The 19183-nt window shown below is 39.1% G+C and overlaps 1 protein-coding gene across 2 annotated transcripts in view; it reads left to right on the top strand.

The window, feature by feature from the left end:
- Window positions 1-19183, top strand: part of LOC111149223 (USO1 vesicle transport factor) — a 91322-nt gene that overhangs the window by 51116 nt on the left and 21023 nt on the right. Inside the window, exons 9-15 of one of the 2 annotated variants that reach the window (XM_022506172.1) lie at window positions 248-368; window positions 8153-8331; window positions 12000-12140; window positions 15561-15649; window positions 16056-16210; window positions 16615-16826; window positions 18285-18305. In XM_022506172.1, coding sequence (XP_022361880.1) covers window positions 248-368; window positions 8153-8331; window positions 12000-12140; window positions 15561-15649; window positions 16056-16210; window positions 16615-16826; window positions 18285-18305 — 918 coding nt within the window. The remainder of the gene's footprint in view (window positions 1-247; window positions 369-8152; window positions 8332-11999; window positions 12141-15560; window positions 15650-16055; window positions 16211-16614; window positions 16827-18284; window positions 18306-19183) is intronic. The other variant, XM_022506171.1, reaches the window with a different exon arrangement.

Below are 19183 nucleotides of genomic sequence, written 5' to 3'. Positions count from 1 at the left end.
TTATATTGTGCAGTGAAAAGAGAATGGAATTAGGAGTTAGTAGACATGGATTCTAGTCTAGGTTCCGTCCCTTTGAGATCTATAATTTTAGGGAGGCATATTGCTCACCTTATCTGCCATTTTTTTCCCCTGTCTATAAAGTGAAAGAGTTAAACTTGCAAAATTCCTGCACTTCTAAAATTCTGTGATTTTGAAATGTCTTGTAGAAGTTGTTCTCTACTAAACATTGTCTTTTTTCCTCCATAAGGGTGTGTTACTACTGCAGGCACTAACACGAAGCAATGGAGCAATCCAGAAAATTGTTGCTTTTGAAAATGCCTTTGAGAGACTACTGGACATTATTACAGAGGAGGGGAACAGTGATGGAGGTATAGTATGAGGAGGTTGATTGAAAGAGATTTCCTTTTGTATTCACTGAATTGTTAACTTTTAGGGAATGCACTTAGAGGGAGAAATGAGGACTCATACTTTATATTCTTACTTTCATTATGGTTTGTGGAGTATGGGTTTCTTTTTATTTATCCTATTTATTTGTAGTGTTTCTATTAATGTTTAAAATTTTAACAATCACATATATTGGCTTTTTTTTTAAGATTGCATTTTCTTTTTCTTTTCTTTTATTATTTATTTGAGAGAGAGAGAATACAAGCAGGGGGAGGGGCAGAGGGACAAGCAGACTCCCCACTGAGCACAGAGCCTGCTATGGGGGCTCCAGGACCCTGAGATCATGACCTGAACTGAAGTCAGATGCTTAACTGAGCCACCCAGGCACCCTCATATATTGAATTTTAAAAAATAGTGTGTTCTTTTGTGTTTTATTCTAAAAATTTCTCTCTACCTCAAGGTTGTAAAGAGAGTTTTCATCATTTTCTTCTACTAAAGGCTTTGCAATTGTCTTTTACATTTAATTAGCAGGATCTTGCATTTGAATGATGGTATGAGATTTATAATCAAACATCTGTACATGTGAAATTCTGTTTCTGAGTTCTCTGTTTCATTCCATTTGTCTCACTCTGCACTAAAACTACACTTTATTAATTACTAAACCTCATAGTAATATCTTATCTATTAGAATATAGGAAAAATCTTTTATATTGGTTGGTTCCCACATCCAATTCCATTGTTAGATACCAGCAGGGTATTTGAGAATTCAACTCAGTTCTGACCCTGTCTACCCACAGCATCAGATTCCATAGGTGGAAGGTTTAGTCCCACAAGACTTCCCTCCCCGCTCCCCCTTCACATGCTAGTCACAAGCCCCAGGCTGTTACCTGTGCTTCTGACCTACCTCACAGAATTCAGGGAAACACTTATGTTTACTGGTTTATTAAAGGATATGAATCAATAGCCAGATAAAGAGATACATAGGGGGAGGTCCTGAACAAAGGAGCTTCTGTCCTCACGAAGCTTGGGTCCCAGCTCAATGACACATGGAAACATTTTGGTTCGCCAGGTGTTGAGGCTCTCTGAAAAGGGGCAAAAAACTGTCCTCTTGGTTTTTTATGGAGTCTTCATTAAAAATTCACAATTGACTAAGTCACTGGCCATTAGCTGATTGAACCTCTATGCTCTTCCCCATCCCTGGAGGTGGGGAGATTTCTTGGGGGCACTGAAAAGTTCCAACCTATAGTCACGTGGTTGGTCTTACTGGCAACCAGTGCCTGCCCTTGGGTGGCATCCCAAAATCACCTTCACTAATAAATAGCAAGATCCCCATTTCACCTTTGTGGCTCTGAAGGGTTTTCAGGAACTGTGGATAAAGATAAATTATATCTGAGAAGTGTATTTTTGTACACTTGTGAATTTGTGAGTGAATTTGTGAATTTGTATACTTGTGAATTTTGTACACTTGTGAATGAATTTTCATAATTTATTCATCTAATGAATTGTGAAACCCTCTTCTTAATTGCCTTAACATGCCTTTTCCTTTTGTTGTTCATTTGAATGAAATGCGTTTGCTAATCAAGTTCTTTATGTTAAATATATCTATAATAACAATAACAATAAATATATATATATATATATGGATCTCAAACTTACAACCCCAAGATCAGGAGTCACATGCTCTACTGATGAGCCAGCCAGGCACCGCCCCCCAGTTGGAATTTTGATTAGAAATATATTGGGTTTACAGATTAATTTAAGGAGAATTATCATCTTCATGTATTGACTTCCCATTCATAACCCAAGTCTCTTAACCCAAATCTTCTTTTAGATCTTTGAGTCATGTTTCAAAATTTTGAGCCAAAGAATGTTACATCTTTTTTTTTTTTAAGATTTTATTTATTTATCTGACAGAGATCACAAGCAGCAGAGAGGCAGGCAGAGAGAGAGGAAGGAAGGCAGGCTCCCCGCTGAGCAGAGAGCCCGACGTGGGGCTCAATCCCAGGACCCTGAGATCATGACCTGAGCTGAAGACAGAAGCCCCAATCCACTGAGCCACCCAGTGCCCCTGTTACATCTTTTTTTATTAAATTGATTCCTAAGCATTTCGTTTTGTTACCATATAAATGTGATCTTTTTCTTTTACATTCTCAAACTGGTCATTACTTGATTTTTGTATGTTAATCTTGTGTCCAACCACCTTCTTAAACCCTTGGTTCTAATTGGGCTTTCTGTGTAGATAATCATATTTTCTACTCATAAAATTAATCATTTTTTCTTCATATTCAATTCTTACACCACTTTTCTTTTTCATCTCATTGCACTAATTACAATCTTTAATACACTGTTGAATGTTGCTGACTTTATTAAGAGTACTGATGTCTCGCCATTAAATTTTATTTTTGCTAAGTTTTTATCATGAATGAATCTTGATTCTATTTTTTTTAACTCTTTTTTTTTTTTTTAAGATTTTATTTATTTGACAGAGCAAGAGAGAGCAGAAGCAGGGGGAGCGGCAGGGATATGGAGGGTGAGAAGCAGGCTCCCCGGCAGAGCAGGGAGTCTGATGTGGGGATCAATCCCAGGACCTTAGGATCATGACCTGAGCTGAAGGCAGTTGCTTAACCAGCTGAGCCACCCAGGTGCCCTTGAATCTTGAATTTTAGTGAATTTTTTTCTGTATCTTTGGAGATACAGATTATTCTTCTTTAATCTATGAGGGTCTTTTCTTTAAAATGAGAGAGACTACAACCAATATAAGCAAGTTGAGAAGAGGGAGGATACGAGAGAGAGAGGATGATCAATCATTGATTCAGAATACCTAAAAAAAGAGGAAGGATTGGAATCCAGAGTAGGGTTTGGAGTTGGCTTTTTTTTTTTCTTTAAGATTCTATTTATTCACCTGACAGACAGAGATCACAAGCAGGCAGAGAGGCAGGCAGAGAGAGAGAGAAGGGGGAGCAGGCTCCCCGCCGCCCAGAGAGCCCAATGCGGGGCTCGATCCCAGGACCCCGGGACCATGACCTGAGCCGAAGGCAGAGGCTTTAACCCACTGAGCCACCCAGGCGCCCCGGGAGTTGGCTTTTAAGACAGGAAAGGAAGCACATCTCCCATCATAATGTTGAGTGCACAGGTGGAGAGGTAGGTCCTTTTGCAGATTTGGTGGTAGGAAGTTGAATTGAAAATAGAGTCATGCTGAGAGGGAAAGAGGAGGACCCAGCTGAGAATTATGGGGGAAGTAAAAAGTCTTTTGGAGAATAAGAGAGCTAGTTGACTATTGTAATTAGGAAGATTTCCAGGCAGGGATAAAAGCCCCATTGAGGGTTTTCACTGTGATTTTACAGCACTGCAGATTGCTTGATTAGGTGATTCTGTCTCCCCACTCCCTTCCAGTACTCTGCTGCCTAGGTGCAATAAAGAAAAAAAACCAAGCAGTTAATTTTTCACAGGATTTTGTTTTTTCGAGGAAGGTGCTATGAAAAGAAAGACAAGAGAACTTAGTTTATTATCTACAGAGTGAAGAAATGAAGATTTGTATAATCTAAGCTAGACAGGGAGGAAAGTAAAGGTAGAGAGCGTTCCTGAAAAGGAAGAAAGAAGACTTGTTGGGTTGAAAGTCTCAGGGAAGCCGTAGAACAGATAGGTTGAAAATACTGGAGCGGGAAAGATGGGAGGTTTTGTAATGGAATGAGAATTCTGACAGTGAGGTCAGGGAACTGAGAAGTCCAGGTATTAGAGGGATTGTCACCGAAATCAAGAGTGACAGCAGCAAGTAGAGAAAGAAGATTTTGAGCAAGATGCCCGTGATGCTGTCAGTGAACAGAATAGTGACCATGGTTTTGTTACATAAGCAATGAGGAGTGTAAGAGATCATATGGGCACATGGCCTGATCCGCAAGGAAACGGGAGATTTTGTGAGAAGGCAGAGGAACTGTGGTCTCTGGAAAGTACACTGGGCTGGGAGGATCATAGATTCCACATTCCGACTCATACATAGAATCGAGAGCATGAACTGCCTGCCCTTCAGAATGTTATAAGGCAGGTGCTGCTTTTTTTTTTTTTTTTTTTTTTTTTTGTAAGGATTGTTTTTATTTATTTAACAGGTAGAGAGCACAAGCAGGGGGAGCAGCAGAGGGAGAAGGAGAAGCAGGCTCTCTAATGAGCAGGGAGCCTAATGTGAGACTCACTCCCAGGCCCTGAGATCATGACATGAACCGAAGGCAGACGCGTAACTGACTGAGCCACCCAGGCACCGAAGGTAGCTTCTTTAAAGAAAAAAATATTTTGGGGCACCTGGGTGGCTCAGTCAGTTAAGCGGCTACCTTCGGCTCAGGTCATGATCTGGGGCTGCTGGGATCGAGCGCCGTGTCAGGCTTCCTGCTCAGTGGGCAGTCTGCTTCTCCCTCTCCTTTTGCCCCTCTCCCCTGCTTGTGCATGCTATCTCTCGACAAAATAAATACATCTTAAAAAAAAAAACCAAAAACATTTCATGAAGTGATTGAGGGTATATAGTAGGTTTTATTAACCAGTATTTAGGAGTTAGAGGTAGCATCTTGAGAGAGTTCAAAGGAGATTAAGCATTCTAAGATGAGAACATGGAGGTGCATAGGTGATTAGCGAGGTATATATTTTCAGAGGCGACCAAGGAAAACAGAATTTTAAGACAAGGTAGAATCGGCTAGTCTTTAGGATTGCTAAGATAAGTTCCAGTGGCTCCTTGTGACCGATGGTAGCCTTCAAAGCTCTAGAATTAACTTTGCACAGTGGAGGGAAGGCCCGCTAGTGATGGTGAGGGTTTTGACATTCTCTTTCCTCCAGGGCCTTCTGATGCTCCTTAATGGCAGATCTTATTTAATGGAGATATATGGTCCTTCATAAGAGACAGATACAGTGATTCCTCCTCAGGAGGTGAGGATCCACATGGTCCAGCAGTATGAAGTCAGGAAGCCTCTAATTTGGAGTGCAGGACTGGTTAAATCAGAGATTTTAAACATATTTTAAATATGCACCTTAAACATTTTTATTTCAAGTTAAATGTAATAATTTTTTTCAATATGCATTGATAAAGTGATCTTTTGAGTTAGGGCCAGACCCTTTTCTTCAAATATGGGTCGACTGATTGGAGTTTTTCCATCATCTTTCTGCATCTTTATTATATCACATCTATAATACATCATGTAGGATTTGCTTTTGGGTTTCTTTACAGTGAAATGCAAGATCTTCGTGGGTTTTTACAATTAGTTTTCTTGTTTTTTAGACTTATATTACCCGTATATAACAACAGCTATTCTTAATGACTTGCTTTCATTGAGTTTTGCCAAAGACTTAGTTTTTATAAAAACTCTATCTATAAGGAATACATTCTAAGACCCCCAGTGGATACCTGAAATCATAGATAGTAACCAAATCTTATGTATACAGTGTTTTTTCCTATACATACATACCTATGATAAAATTTAATTTACAAATTAGGCACAGTAAGAGATTAACAACAACTAATAATAGAAAAGAACAATTGTAACAATATACTGTAAAGTTATGTGAATGTGATCCTCCTCTGTCTCTGAAAATACTGTGCTGAACTCACGTTGCTTCTCATGATAATATGAAATGATAAGGTTTCTAGGTGATGAAGTGAAGCGAATGACGTAGGCATTGTGATGTAGCATTAGACTGCTATAAACCTTCTGACACTAAATCAGGATGATCACCGGTTTCTGGACTGCACTTGATCCCAGATAAGTGAGACCTCAGTAAGTGAAACTGCAGATAAGAGGGAACTATTATTTGGCAGTTTATATAATAGTTAATTAATGACTAGTGCAAATAGCATGGTAGCTTTGTAAATTACAAAAGTTGTTTTCTCTTAGGTACAATACTAGAGGCATGATCCATGAAAGAAAAAATTGGTACTTGAGACTTCATTAACATTGAAAATTTCTCTACAAAACACTGTTAAGCTGCTCTAAGAAATAGTCCTTTTTTTTTATAGTTTTGTTTATTTGAGTGATCTTGACGCTCAACATAGGGCTTGAACTCAAACGATCCCAAGATCAACAGTGGTTATGCTTTTCGGACTGAGCCGCCAAGGTGCCCCCCAAAATAAAGTCTATTAATTTAAAAAAAAAAAAAAAAAGCAACTGATTTTTGTAAACATAAAGTTCAACTAGTAGAGGTAAAAGTGTGGATATAGTATACAGAGGAACCTATCAGCTGTGAGCATCTAGTATCAATCATATTGTCAACAGAGGGAACAGATCCTTGGTTAAGCTGGCACTTGGTAAAGTGGACATCATTGGAGAGCTTTAAGCCATGAAAGCAGTGTAAGCTGTGGTGTGGGTGCAAGTACCCCATGGAACAGTATGTTGTGAGCAGAGAGAGGAGTAGATGGAGAACCGGAGCCAGGAACCATGGGAAGCCTGAGGAGTGGCCAGAGACATGTAAGGAAAATGAGAAGAGAGTAATTCGTGTTTTAGAAACTAAGGCAAGAGGAAGTTTCAAGAAAGAGACATCAAGACGATAATGTCAGGTGCTTCTTAGAGATTAAGATATGGTTGATTCATTCAACAAATATTTAATAGCAACCTGATAGCTATATCTTTTCTCTGTCTCTGCTGAGCACATATCCTAGTAGGACGTTCACATTCCTGTCTTTATGAATTATAACCTAGTGGACAAGACACAAACTGCATAATAAAAGGAGCAGGCTTTTATGAAGCATGTAGCTGGTGAGACTAGCCCGGTCATCAGTGCTTGATGTTTAATCTGGGATCTGAAGAAAAAATATGAGTTACTGAGGTGAGTGGATAGTTGAACACAGTGGTCAAGAGATCGGTGGGGACCTGAATCAGAGCATACAGCTTGTGGCCTGTGGCCATCAGGAGTCAGCGCAGGTTTTCTACCTTGCAGAACTGAAGAAATGCTGAGCTTGGAGATTTGTCTTTTTTTTTTTTTTTTTTTTTTTAGATTGTATTTATTTATTTGACAGAGAGAGATCACAAGTAGACAAAGAGGCAGGCAGAGAGGGAGAGAGGGAAGCAGGCTCCCTGCTGAGCAAAGAGCCGATGCGGGACTCGATCCCAGGACCCTGAGATCATGACCTGAGCCGAAGGCAGCTGCTTAACCCACTGAGCCACCCAGGCACCCAGATTTGTCTTTTTTTTAAAGAGTGGTGGGGGTGTTTGGTCTGGGTGACTCAGTCAGTTAAGTTTTATACTCTTGATTTTGGCTCAAGCTCAGGTCATCAGGTCATGATCTCAGGGTTATGAGATCAAGCCTTGCCTGGGGCTATGAGCTCAACATGGAGCATAATCTGCTGGTTCCTCTTCCTCCCTCTTTGCTTCTCCCCTGCACGCCTGCCTACGCATGTGTCCTCCTCTCTCTCTCTAAAATAAATAAATAAAATCTTTAAAAAAAAGATTCTCGGGGCACCTGGGTGGCTCAGTCGGTTGGGCCTCTGCCTTTAGCTCAGGTCATGATCTCAGGGTCCTGGGATTGGGCCCCACATCGGGCTCCCTGCTCCTCGGGAAGCCTGCCTCTCCCTCTCCCACTTCCCCTGCTTGTATTCCCTCTCTCACTGTCTCTCTCTCTCTTTCAAATAAATAAATAAAATCTTAAAAAAAAGAAAAATTCTCTCCCCCTCCCTCAGCACATCACCCTCCTGCCCATTCCCCCCAACCCCCACCCCGGCAGCAAAAAGTGTTTGGGGATTGAATTTGCCTTCGGGTTTTATCAGCCTTAACATTTCCATTTTACATTCTTTTCCCAGGTATAGTAGTGGAAGATTGTCTGATTTTGCTCCAAAACTTGTTAAAAAACAACAATTCCAATCAAAATTTTTTTAAAGAAGGCTCATATATTCAACGTATGAAACCTTGGTTTCATGTTGGAGATGAAAATTCTGGCTGGTCTGCACAGAAAGTGACTAATCTGCACGTGATGCTACAGGTATACTGTAGTTAGATACAAATGTGATAAGAATTTTGACATTGTTCCTTTCAAAGCAAAGAAAATTGCTCGTGTTTGATAAACTTAGGATGTTGAGTTGGTTTCAGATGGGCTTTAAAAAATCTTTTAGTATGAATTTGCAGTTATGTTCAGAGATCCTCTGCCATTGGCCTCCCCCCAGCCCCCATTACCACATCCATCACTCAGCTTCAATAATTATTAACACCTGGCAGTTTTGTTTCACCTTTTATCCCACTTTCTTGTCCTGCTGCATTATTTTAAAGCAAATCGAAATATATAGTGTCCTGATGAACCTTTTGCACCCAGAGAATAATAGGTTAGATTGTCGATTTGAATTTTTTAAATCTGATTTCTTCAGTTAAGGCTTTAATATTCAGAATACTACGTTCAGCAAATAAATTCATTCAGTAAACATTTACTGGGAGTTAGGCACTGACTGCTAGGAAATGAATATTAATATGCCTGCCCCCAAAGATTAATAATCTGTTTTAAATCAGATACAGGTGAAACTGACACATCACGGGTAATTTTATTTAAGCTTTATGGTGATAGCTTAGTGGTGATGGTAGTAAAATTGAAGACAGTAGGATCCCAAATGATTTCTGCATCAGAGAATATATGAAATTCTTTGAAGTATTTTACTTACTTATATCTTTATTTTGCCTTCTCAATCCTTAAATTTATACTCTAGCCTCCCAACTTACCGACTCTGGTGATTCTTGTGGGTTTTCAAATATCTCTGCATTATGTCTGCATCTCTGAAGTTGTTTTCCTTAAAACTAGATGGATAGTTTCTCTAATAATTAGAGTCTGAATATTGCTGCATACCCTGGGAGTTGACTCTGTAGGGTTGATCAATTATTAGGGTGACCAGATGCCCCATTTTGCCTGGATAGTATTCATTTTGTAATTACTGTAACAGTGCCCTCTTCCACTTCTAAACTGTCCCAATTTAGATAATAAATTATAGTTATCCTATATAGAATATGCATAAGAGTGGTTAGGAAAATATTTTATAGGACAACATGGGTAGAATCTTTCTATTTTACACTCCTCCCTTCATCACTTCTGTTTTCATATGTCAGTATTACATATTTCAAGACTGTGTTAGTTTTTGTCCTTTCAAAATAGCATCCAAAGTAGTAAGCTTGATATCTTTGCCCAATACCACTTTCTTAATAAAGGAACTTCCTCTAGAAAAGTACCTTTCAAAAGGTGGTTAGACAGAGTGAAGGGTCTGGTGATGGGCAAAAACTTAGGTCTGTCCTGCCGAGCAGTGATCTTTTAAAGTGCTGGAGGAGTCCACGCGTGTTTTGTAGTTTAGGGTACTATGTAAGGAATTATTTTTGAAGAAAGTGTTGCTGTTTAAAAAGTAAAGTACTATTTTACCAAAAAACAAAAACAAAAACATAGACTAGCATACTGAATATCAACAAAAATTAAGTAGATAGTAAATTGGTTCTTTAAGTACTCTTGACTTAAAAAAAAACTGAATAAAATCTTGAACGTAAACTTCAAAATAAAGAGCCTGAGTTTAATTCACTTTAATATATTCTCCATGTCAAAAATCGAGTAGTTGATACATTCATGACTTCACAGGTCGCAGGTTATCTTCTGCTTTTCAACCTGTCCAATGCTATTTCTTTATAGCTGTATGTAGGGTTGCTTGTACTTTGAGTTCTCTATGTTGCACCAAATGAAAATACACCAAAAATGGTGATAAATGGTCCTGTTCGAATAGTAAACATCCTAACTGGAATTTATTCATCATTGCAGTTGAAATCATGATTGATCTTAAAAATTCTGTAAGTTGAAATTGATGTGCTTAAGAATATTTTATTCAGCTTTTACAGATTAAATTTGGGGGATGCTCATCTTTTCAAAACATTTTTTAGTCATAAAACATTTTAATTTTGTCCTGAAATGATAGTGTTATGACTAGTTCTGCCTCCTATGCCTACAGGCATATATACCCTTGTAGACCATTTTTTGAACAGTTACTGCCAGCAACTCTCAGAAAGCTCATTACCTTATGAGAAAATCCTTTTTGTTTTGGGGTAATTCTAGTTATTAAAAACTTAATCCATATAATGGGTTAAAGTCTGCCTTGATATAACTTCTACAGACTTCCCCTTGGTTTGCTTTCTGGGAAAATACAAGTCCATTCCTTACAGTATTTTACAGATTTGAATGTTGTTATTAAGTCTTCCCTTGTTTTCTTATCCTCATATTAAGTATTACCTCTTTCTTCAGTCACCTTTTCCTACTTCTCTGTTATCTAGAAAATGGATAATTGCTTTTTCTTTTTTTTACATCATCAGTAAAGATATCCAAGTGATTAGATTGTATTAGGGAATTATTGTTGATTTTGTTAGGTATGGTGATAGCATGATGATTATGTTTTTTAAAATCCTTTTTAGTTAGAGATGCATAGAGAAATATTTATGGGAGAAAAGACATCTAGCTGGTATTTGTTTTACACATGTAATACATATACACATATATACATATATATATACACATATATACATATATATATGTATATATATTCCCTCTGCCACCCCCCACCCAGCCACGTAAGGATAGGAGGATAAATTAAAAAAACAAAAGCCTCGGAGGCCTAACTAGAAAGGCTTAAGGATTTAAACCAATGGGTAATCCTAAAGTTGCTCTCTAGTGACATCAGTGTATTAGTCAACCCCCCTTTTTTTTTTTTTTAAGATTTTATTTATTTATTTGAGAAAGGAAAGAAAGAGCACAAGCAGGGGAGGGCCAGGGGGAGAGGGAGAGGCAGACTCCGCATTGAGCGGGGAGCCCAACTTGGGCCTTGATCCGAGGACTCTGGGATCATGACCTGAGCCAAAGGCAGATGTCCAGCTGACTGAGCCACCCAGGCACCCCTTAATCAACCCTCTTAATAAAGTGTTATCACAAATTTCCCATGTGATCTTAATATATAAGGCTTTGTACACACATAGACCTGTGAGTGTCGTTTTAAAATACAAGATGCATATAAAATTACTTTGTAGATATAACGATGCTGAAAATGTTGAGGATGACATTTTTTTGTTTCTCAGATTTCATGTTCAAGTTCAGACTAATCATTGAGCCGTAAGGATTTAATTAGCATTAATGATCAATGAGGCCAACCCCTTGCGTAATGCGTAAATCTTCTACCACGTCTTCAGTTGTAAGTTCTGGTCTCTCTTTAAGTAGCTCCCAGTGAAGGGGAATTTATCACACCTCAGGCCACTCTGTTCCCAGATCTGCTCTGTAATTAGGTAGTTCCATCTTTACTTTGATAAGAAATATACCGCCCTGTTACTCCATTCATCCGTTCACTCGTTGAATATAAACTATGTTATAAATACTGGGCTTGTTCTTTGGAACAAAAATGACTGAGGCAGTCTCTGCTCCTCTGCTCGGGAGTTCACAATCCCCTGAAGGCGACAAAGTGGCGCAGACGGCATAGCGCACCGTGCGCTGTAGCAGAGCTGTTGCCATGAGAGCTTGAAGGGAAGAGCCCCTAGATCTGGCCGAGGAGGGCCGGGAAGCCTTCACACAGATGCTCGTGTTCATACAGATCATTTCCCTCCAGACTTTTCAAATCTTTAAAAGACACATTTTGTTTGCTCTTCCTTTCGCAGCTTGTTCGGGTGCTGGTCTCTCCCACCAACCCTCCCGGGGCTACGAGCAGCTGCCAGAAAGCCATGTTCCAGTGCGGTTTACTGCAGCGGCTCTGCACCATCCTCATGGCCACGGGTGTTCCGGCCGATATCCTGACCGAGGTAAACCGCGTGGGGCCAGGGGCTGCTCGGGGCCCGTTGAAATCGGGAATCCTAAGAGGAATTAGATGTCAGCTAAAGGAAAAACAGTAGAAGTGAACCACTTTTATATGTTAAGTTCCTAACTGGTCCTACTAAAATCTACTTAGTGTAATTCGACAGTATAAGCCCCAAAGGTATACTCCATCCTCAAGTTCAATAGTATATGAATAATGTGAAAGCATACAGGATTTCATTAATTTTATTGTATTCAGCAGGAATACCCAGTATGATTGATGGTTTTAATTTTGAGAACAGTATGATTTAGTCAAATAAGACTTGAGACTTTAAGTAGTCTTACATATTCCGAGAATTGTACATTCTTTCTCCCTGATGTCTGGCATTTTTTCTTGCCTGCCTATTAAGAAAAGGAAGTTAGTTCGAAGGAAAGAAAGGTGGAGTTTATTTGAACTGTTTTGAAATTTTTCTCAAATTAACACATGCACATTAAAAGAAGAGATGATAATAAGTTCTGTAACAAAACCCGCTATCTTTAGCCTCGCTCCACCCTGACTTAAGTCTTGCTTCCCATTGTATAACCCTCTCACTTTACTTCCTTCTGTCCACCCAGTAATTTGTGTTTAAATCAGTACTCAGGGCTTATAATTTTATGACTATATAAATACTGTTCCTTGCTAAGCCGGAGCAGGGAACAGAGCTAATTATCTTTCTTTTTTTAAGTGATAGAAGTTTATTTATTTATTTATTTATTTATTTATTTTATTTTTTTAAACATATAATATCTTTTTATCCCCAGGGGTACAGGTCTGTGAATCGCCAGGTTTACACACTTCACAGCACTCACCATAGCACATACCCTCCCCAATGTCCATAATCCCACACCCCCAACCCCCCTCCCCCCATTAACCCTCAGTTTGTTTTGTGAGATTAAGAGTCAATTATGGTTTGTCTCCCTCCCAATCCCATCTTGTTTCATTTATTCTTCTCCTACCCCCTTAACCCCCCATGTTGCATCTCCTCTCCCTCATATCAGGGAGATCATATGATAGTTGTCTTTCTCCGATTGACTTATTTCGCTAAGCATGATACCCTCTAGTTCCATCCACGTCGTCGCAAATGGCAAGATTTCATTTCTTTTGATGGCTGCATAGTATTCCATTGTGTATATATACCACATCTTCTTTATCCATTCGTCTGTTGATGGACATCTAGGTTCTTTCCATAGTTTGGCTATTGTAGACATTGCTGCTATAAACATTCGGGTGCACATGCCCCTTCGGATCACTACGTTTGTATCTTTAGGGTAAATACCCAGCAGTGCAATTGCTGGGTCATAGGGTAGTTCTATTTTCAACATTTTGAGGAACCTCCATGCTGTTTTCCAGAGTGGTTGCAGCAGCTTGCATTCCCACCAGCAGTGTAGGAGGGTTCCCCTTTCTCCGCATCCTCGCCAGCATCTGTCATTTCCGGACTTGTTAATTTTAGCCATTCTGACTGGTGTGAGGTGGTATCTCATTGTGGTTTTGATTTGTATTTCCCTGATGCCGAGTGATATGGAGCACTTTTTCATGTGTCTGTTGGCCATCTGGATGTCTTCTTTGCAGAAATGTCTGTTCATGTCCTCTGCCCATTTCTTGATTGGATTATTTGTTCTTTGGGTGTTGAGTTTGCTAAGTTCTTTATAGATTTTGGACACTAGCCCTTTATCTGATATGTCATTTGCAAATATCTTCTCCCATTCTGTCAGTTGTCTTTTGGTTTTGTTAACTGTTTCCTTTGCTGTGCAAAAGCTTTTGATCTTGATAAAATCCCAATAGTTCATTTTTGCCCTTGCTTCCCTTGCCTTTGGCGATGTTCCTAGGAAGATGTTGCTGCGGCTGAGGTCGAAGAGGTTGCTGCCTGTGTTCTCCTCAAGGATTTTGATGGATTCCTTTCTCACATTGAGATCCTTCATCCATTTTGAGTCTATTTTCGTGTGTGGTGTAAGGAAATGTAGGACGGGCGGAGAAGTGAATCCAAAGCGACGGGAAGATAGACCGCGGGGGGAGGGGCCGGCTCCCAGCAAGCGGCGGAGCAACGGAGCACAAAATCGGGACTTTTAAAAGTCTGTTCCGCTGAGAGACATCGCTCCAGAGGCTTAACCGGGGTGAAGCCCACGCAGGGTCAGCGTGGCCCCAGGTCCCGCAGGGTGATAGAAGTTTATTAAGTGAAGATACAGAAAGAGCTCTCAAGAGTGAGAGGGGTCCTGACAGGTTGCCCATATCTTTTGTTAAGTATCCCTTTCTCTTTCCTAAGTTGTCGTAGTGTTCTTTTTTCGTCTTACTGATTTTCTGTGTGCCTGCATATTAGCGCTATCACATGCTTAACACATCATTTCCATCCCAGGCGGTTTTCTTTCTGGAAGCCTTCCATCCTCCTGCTCCAATATGGGCTAGTTATTCTCTCCTTCTATGCACATCTCTTGTCCTGGGACTTTGACCAGCCCCCTAGGATCTCCTTTTACTTCTCTCTTGACTGAAATCCCTTAGTTACCAGGCCGTGTCTTTATCCCTCAACCTTTCGGCTTGTTATCTTAGTTTACTTAACTTTCCAAAAAAGGTAGATGGCAGGAGAACTTGGTTTTAGCTCTTTGATGTCATTCTTCTACTTTCAGTTCAAATGTTTGGCTAGGTATCCATTCAGAGTTGGAAATCATAACACTCAACTTTCAGAACATTATTTCAATGCTGCCGTTAAAAAATCTGAAGCCATTTTTAAGCTTAATCCTTTTTATGTAATCTTTTTTTCTCTAGAAACTTTTGGGATCTTCTCTTTCTTTCTTGTTTCCAGAAATATCCTGATGATGTACAGTACTACAGACTTTTTTCCCCCTCTTCAATTATTTTTGTCACTCACTGGGCCCTTTCAAGCCATAGACATGTGTTCTTCAGTTCTGAGAATGTTTTTCATATTTTCTGATAATTTTTTTATGTCCTGCTTCTGCAACTCTATTGAAAGATTGTTGGACTTTCTATGGACCTAGTTTGTCTTTTTATTCTATTTTCTTGGAGGTCTTTTCAACTTCATCCTTAAATTGAAATTTAATTTGTTAGATTTTAAATGTCTTCTCTGATTTTATCCTAAAGCATCCTTGTTTTGTAGAAATAGATTCTGTCTCTTAGAGAATACTATTAATTTTAGTTTTTTGATATTTTAAATGCTTGTAGTCAGGTGTTATTTCTAATTAGAGGCCTGCACTTAATGTTTTAAAATGTTATTTCAAAAAAGTGTTAGAAGATTATAATGCTGTCACTGCTTTTTTTGGTGTCCGAGTCTTGGCATTTAAAAGCAAAACACAGAAGGATAAAACATTTTCTTCCTTTGAAAACAGGTTTTCGTCCTTGACGTTCTCTCTCTAAATTTTTATTTTTCCCCCCTTAATAGACCATTAATACTGTATCAGAAGTTATTCGAGGCTACCAAGTAAACCAAGACTACTTTGCTTCTGTAAATGCACCTTCAAACCCACCAAGGTAGGAAACGGGAAATCTTGCGATTTCTCTGAGGAAGTCAAAACTTCCTTTGGGTTTTTAGTATATCTCGTATATAACATCTTATTCCCTTAAGAAGTTCAACTATATGTTCTGAAACTAGAAATCATCTGACAAGATAAGTATGTTGCTATTTTAAAAGAGTTTGTGGTTCTTGGAGCTTAGGTATTTGGGCTCAGATACCACACTCCCTCCTCCGGGCCTTAAGCAAACAGATTGCTTGTCTCCATTGCAGTTACTGTTCCTGTGAGATGGAGATGGAAATATTAACTTGATGGAAATATTATTTTATTACTATGGTTCTTCAGTCAGCAGCAACGACTGGCTGTTGATTCGTATACTTGGGTTGCAATGTTTCTCTCTGTTCTGTTCTTTTTGAATGCAACAGGCCGGCGATTGTAGTTCTGCTCATGTCCATGGTCAACGAAAGGCAACCGTTCGTACTGCGCTGTGCTGTTCTCTACTGTTTCCAGTGTTTCTTATATAAAAACCAGAAGGGACAAGGAGAAATTGTGTCAACGCTCCTGCCTTCCACTATTGATGGTAAATGATTTTGTTCTGATTTCTGTTTTAAAAAGTAAGTAGTCTTTTAAGCTTTTTAATGATAAAACATATCCTAAGATAAAAGACCCTAGATGTAGTGGAACATTTGAAATACAGCATTTCCTTGAATTTGCTTCAGAAATATAGTTTTTAATTAAGACAGTGATTTTCTGGAATATCATCTCATCAGTTTGATAGCTAACATGTTCTACATCTCCTTATCCTATCACACTTCTTCCAAAGTCCTTTTTTGTCATCTTTCATTTTGTTTTGAAAAGCAGACTTTTACAGATGTAACTCAATATTGCTAATTAACAAAATTTAAAATAGGATTTTGAACTATTTGTGTGTGTGCGTAAAGCAACATTTAATTTTTTATTACCCTCTGCTTGCTGTCTTTGTAGCAACAGGTAACTCTGTCTCAGCGGGTCAGTTACTGTGCGGAGGCCTGTTTTCCACTGATTCGCTTTCAAACTGGTGTGCTGCCGTGGCCCTTGCCCACGCTTTGCAAGAAAACGCTACCCAGAAGGAACAGTTACTCAGGGTTCAACTTGCTACGAGTATTGGCAACCCTCCGGTGTCTTTATTACAGCAGTGCACCAACATCCTTTCACAGGTAACGTGGTGAGTGGAACTCTCGAAGGCGGGAAAAGTCTCTGCCACACATTTGTATGTCAGCGATACAGGAGTTTAAGGATATCCTTAGTACATGCAGATAGAAAAGGAAAGAGGTGTGGACTTACCTGCCCATTGGCTCATTGTAACCAGAAACAGTTTGCGGAGAGAAAGCAATAAATATCCTTACATGAGTGGTTTTGTCAAATAGTTAATAAGGTCTGCTTCATGATAGAAACACATATTCTGGACAGAAAGGTGACTTGTTTTTCTTTGTTTCCTTTTACATCATCCGCGGTGTTCTTGCACTATTCTGTTACCGTTCTGCTCTGTGGCCAAATTTGGGTCAGCTTATAGGAGGGCATGGAACAAAGTGGTTCATAGCTACGTGCTTCCTTCTTTCTCTTCCCAAACCAGTCAGTCTTCCTTCTAGGAAGCAAAGGTAGGATACCAGCCCATCGCTGATACCGTTAACCATTGGACTCCTTGATGTCTATGAGCTCTCAAATCATCAAAATCCTAAAGCTAATAACTTAGCTAGTAAGACAGACAAAAATTTAACTGTTTGCAGACCTCTAGACCCCTGATGAGAACATCTAGACCCCGGTGAGAACAGCAGAGCTTCACTGAAGTGTGGGTGAGAAGCTGTTTAGGAGTATCACTTACTCGTGGATGATTTGTCCCCATGCACCAGCCTTATGACTGAACAGTTCAGGTTCACTCTTCAGTGAAATTACGGTCATCAACCACTCAGAACCACTCAGCGTAAACATGTACTTAAGTCTAAAATTGTGCTGTCCCCTGGAATTTCCCAATTTTCCTGCCTCCCTCCCTGTGATAAGGTCCTGTGTCCTTCTTAATTTTGAATTTTGTCACACTCATTGTTTTATTGTGAGCTTTTAAAGAAACATCAGTGTCATAACGCAGAAAGCTATAAATTAAAGGTGAAGAATTATGAAAAATTAACTGTGGTGAAAAGGGGGTTGTCTGCTCCCTTTGTTGTTTAAAATCTGTTTACTTATGTTGAAAGCTTATTTTATCTTTGATTTATCACTTATTTCTTTGTGATTTGAAAAAACTACCCCCAAATATCCATATCTTTATGTATTTACTACTTGTCATTTTCATGTTGTCTGTTGAAAACAGCTTCTCTTAAGCCAAACAGCAATTAACTGACCACTGCCACCAGAGAGTTTGCTCTACCACTGTCTTCACAGTTAACATGTAACGACAAATTCTCCAGATAGCGGTGTCTTCCCACTCTGAGTTATCACAGTGCTATCAAATGATCCTTTCTCCTCCAAAATGTAGAAGCACTGTTACATAATAAAGGATTTGAACTGTACTGTCCCAAAGTGTTGGTATGGGTTTGTAGAGACCATCTGTGAGGGATTTTTCTAGATTTAAATTTTTCTAACGCAGTAATATTTCTGAGTAATTTGTCATGTGTAATTTACAGGGTGATAAGATCGACAGACGGGTATGTATCGCTTGTTTAAGCTTAGGCACTTCCCTCTTACAACAAGGCTTTTCTTTGTCTTCGGTTTTGCTGATGGTTTTTTTAACTGCTTGTTTGAAGTTGTATTCTACTCACACTTTCATGCATCAGCAAGTTTCTCTCTGTCGTAAGTGGCTTCCGGTTTTTCTCCGTGGGATGTTTTCTCTGTGTAGTGGTGTTACTAAGAACTGTGGGAATGAGGCTGAAGCTGTGTCTGTGCTTCCTCCGGATATGCTTGCACTTTCTGGAATTCCTTGGTTTGGTTTTTTTTTGGTGGTTTTTTTGTGTGTGTTTCTTCACCTAAGCTTGTTTCTTTATATCCCCCTGAAACCATTTTGAAGCTAGTAAAATTTAGGGTGAAGGATTTTGTCTTCAGCTAGTCAGTACGTCAAAGAATATGGTGACTTTTATATTACTTAAATTACTGAAAATGTACAAAGTGTAATCTTGTAATTTGAAAGGTTTTTGAATTAAATACAGTGGGTAGTTCTGGATGTAACCATATGGTATAGTTACCATTGGGGGTTAGTTTTTGATGTGTGTGAGGGAGTGTGATTTGTGTTCGGTTTTGATTTTTTTTTTTTTTTTGCAGAGTGTTTGGCAAAAAAGGAGTGTACCTTAATATTTACGTTTGGTCATGCGTTCAGTTGTGCAATGTTGGTAGTAATAAACTGAAGTCCTGTTAGGAATTGTATCTTTGTGGATGAGTATGATTTAACACCTGCTAATAACACACACAGACAAACTTGGCAGCTTTAGCTTCCAGAATTTTTAATATTAGGTATTTTAAAAGTATGCGTGTCAATCATTTAGAAGGGAATTTTTTGGAAGTATAACTTACACACAGTAAGATGTACAGA

This window comes from Enhydra lutris, unplaced genomic scaffold (genome assembly GCF_002288905.1).
Source record: "Enhydra lutris kenyoni isolate GAN:26980312 unplaced genomic scaffold, ASM228890v2 scaffoldscaffold21, whole genome shotgun sequence".
NCBI lineage: Eukaryota > Metazoa > Chordata > Mammalia > Carnivora > Mustelidae > Enhydra > Enhydra lutris.
Note: the sequence above shows the minus strand (reverse complement) of the source record. Positions and strands in the feature narration are given on the sequence as shown.